We start from the raw sequence: 1,735 nt of genomic DNA, 5'->3' as shown, positions 1-1,735 counted from the left end.
GTCAAAACAATCCATTTCACCTACAAAAATGTGACTTCTTGTACTTTTCTGCCTTTTAACTCGAGAAAGACTATTTTCTTTTTTGTCTTTTTATTAAATTATTTTCTAGCCCTGACGTTTATATATTTATTAATACTAATATGTTTGGTTTACATTTAGTAACGTTTTGAGTGAATTCTTGACCCCATAAACGCAAGGTTGTTATCACACATCATTAGGAAAAAAAACAATGTATTTTTATAATTTATCTTCTTTTCATTATACTATTTTCTAGATGTTGATTTCATCAATGATTCGGTTGATTTTTATATCAACTATTTTCTGACTTTTACTTGATTGCTTGCTTTTCATGTAACAATTTTTTTTCAACTTTTTTTATTACAGAGTATGGATGAATTAAGACAAAAGCTTCAATACACTTGCTTCGAGCTCGAAGTTGTGAAAACAAAAGCTAATGAAGAATCAAAGCTTCACCAAGAAGAAGTGAAGAATCTTCTGAATCTTCTCAAACTCGCTCGTCAAGAAAGAGACGAAGCTAAAGATCAATTACAGAAACTCCTCACGATTAAACCGAATTCGAGCATCACCGAGTCAAACTCACACGGTTCTTCACCGGTTGACTCTTTCTTCGAACCGGCATCCTCCCCTGAATTCTCCAATTTCAACATTGTACCGGAACCGGTTAACAAAACAAGGTTTCAAAACCGACACGTTAACCGGATCTGCAATTCTCAGCAGAGACCGGTTAAGATTGATCCAGTAGAGGCTATCATGGATGAGATTGTAAAGGGAAAGACTTTACCGGAGAAAGGAAAGCTTCTTCAAACTGTGATGGAATCTGGACCGTTGCTTCAGACACTTCTTGTCGCCGGTCCTCTTCCACGGTGGCGCAATCCTCCGCCGCTTCAACAGAGTTTCAGAGTCCCGCCGGTTTCGAGCTCTTACGATATCTTGAAAGGTTGTTCGACGAAGACGACTACTTCAATGCTTAATTTCAGAGGTTGCTCTCTTCCTGGAATTGCTACCGGAAGAGAATTTGTTAAGAGACAAAGATTTCATTAGTGTTTTTTTTTTGTTCTTTTCTTTTCTTACAATTTTTTGTTTCTTGCTCTTATATTTATTTTGGGGTTATATTATTTGTAAAGATTTAAAAATGGTTTTGTTTAAAGGGTTTGTGTGTGTAAATCTGAGTATAAACGATTTGGGATTATGGATTTTAGATATTCATGAATCTCTATTTAAATATTTATATAAGCATTTGTCATCTATAGTCCTAATTCTTGATTCTACCATGTTCGATTATTTTGCTTTAGTCTTTAAAGCTGTTTTATGGATAATTTGATGAAATTTGACGAGTTTCAAACATAAGAACCCCCGTGCTTATGTTTGCTTTTGAATATGTTTTTTTTGTTTGTTTGAATAATGTTTGTTTCATAAATGCAAATGATTGCAATTGCGTTTACAAAAAAAAAGTTTGTTTAAAATGCTGAAAATGTTCAAAACGCGATAGAAAAGTACTTATATATTTTTTTCTTGTGTGCAAAGAAAAGTAGTATATCCTACTATAAAATATAAACGCAAAAACAAACAAACAATCGAGACCTAAATCATATAGAATTTCTGATGGCAACATGAGTTGATTTCATCTAATTTTATGAAAAGGTACTGATAAAAGACATATGTTTGGCATTGAGATCAGTTGTGTGCCTAACTCTTAGTAGTTGTTGAGTGTACA

At 33.4% G+C, this 1,735-nt stretch overlaps 1 protein-coding gene across 1 annotated transcript; it reads left to right on the top strand.

The window, feature by feature from the left end:
- Positions 1 to 387: 387 nt before the first annotated feature.
- Positions 388 to 1,168, top strand: LOC18027483. Its single transcript, XM_024148287.1, has one exon. The coding sequence runs from the start codon at positions 388 to 390 to the stop codon at positions 1,060 to 1,062; it is 675 nt and encodes a 224-aa protein (XP_024004055.1). The 3' UTR covers positions 1,063 to 1,168.
- The last annotated feature ends 567 nt before the right edge of the window (positions 1,169 to 1,735 follow it).

This window comes from Eutrema salsugineum, unplaced genomic scaffold (assembly GCF_000478725.1).
Source record: "Eutrema salsugineum unplaced genomic scaffold, Eutsalg1_0 scaffold_10, whole genome shotgun sequence".
In the NCBI taxonomy this organism is placed as follows: Eukaryota; Viridiplantae; Streptophyta; class Magnoliopsida; order Brassicales; family Brassicaceae; genus Eutrema; species Eutrema salsugineum.
The sequence above is the reverse complement of the archived record's forward strand: the minus strand, read 5'-3'. Positions and strand labels throughout refer to the sequence as shown.

What these genes read in the sequence shown, in the direction of transcription:
- LOC18027483 (XM_024148287.1), top strand. Translation starts at nt 388, where the DNA reads ATGGATGAATTAAGACAAAAGCTTCAATACACTTGCTTCGAGCTCGAA.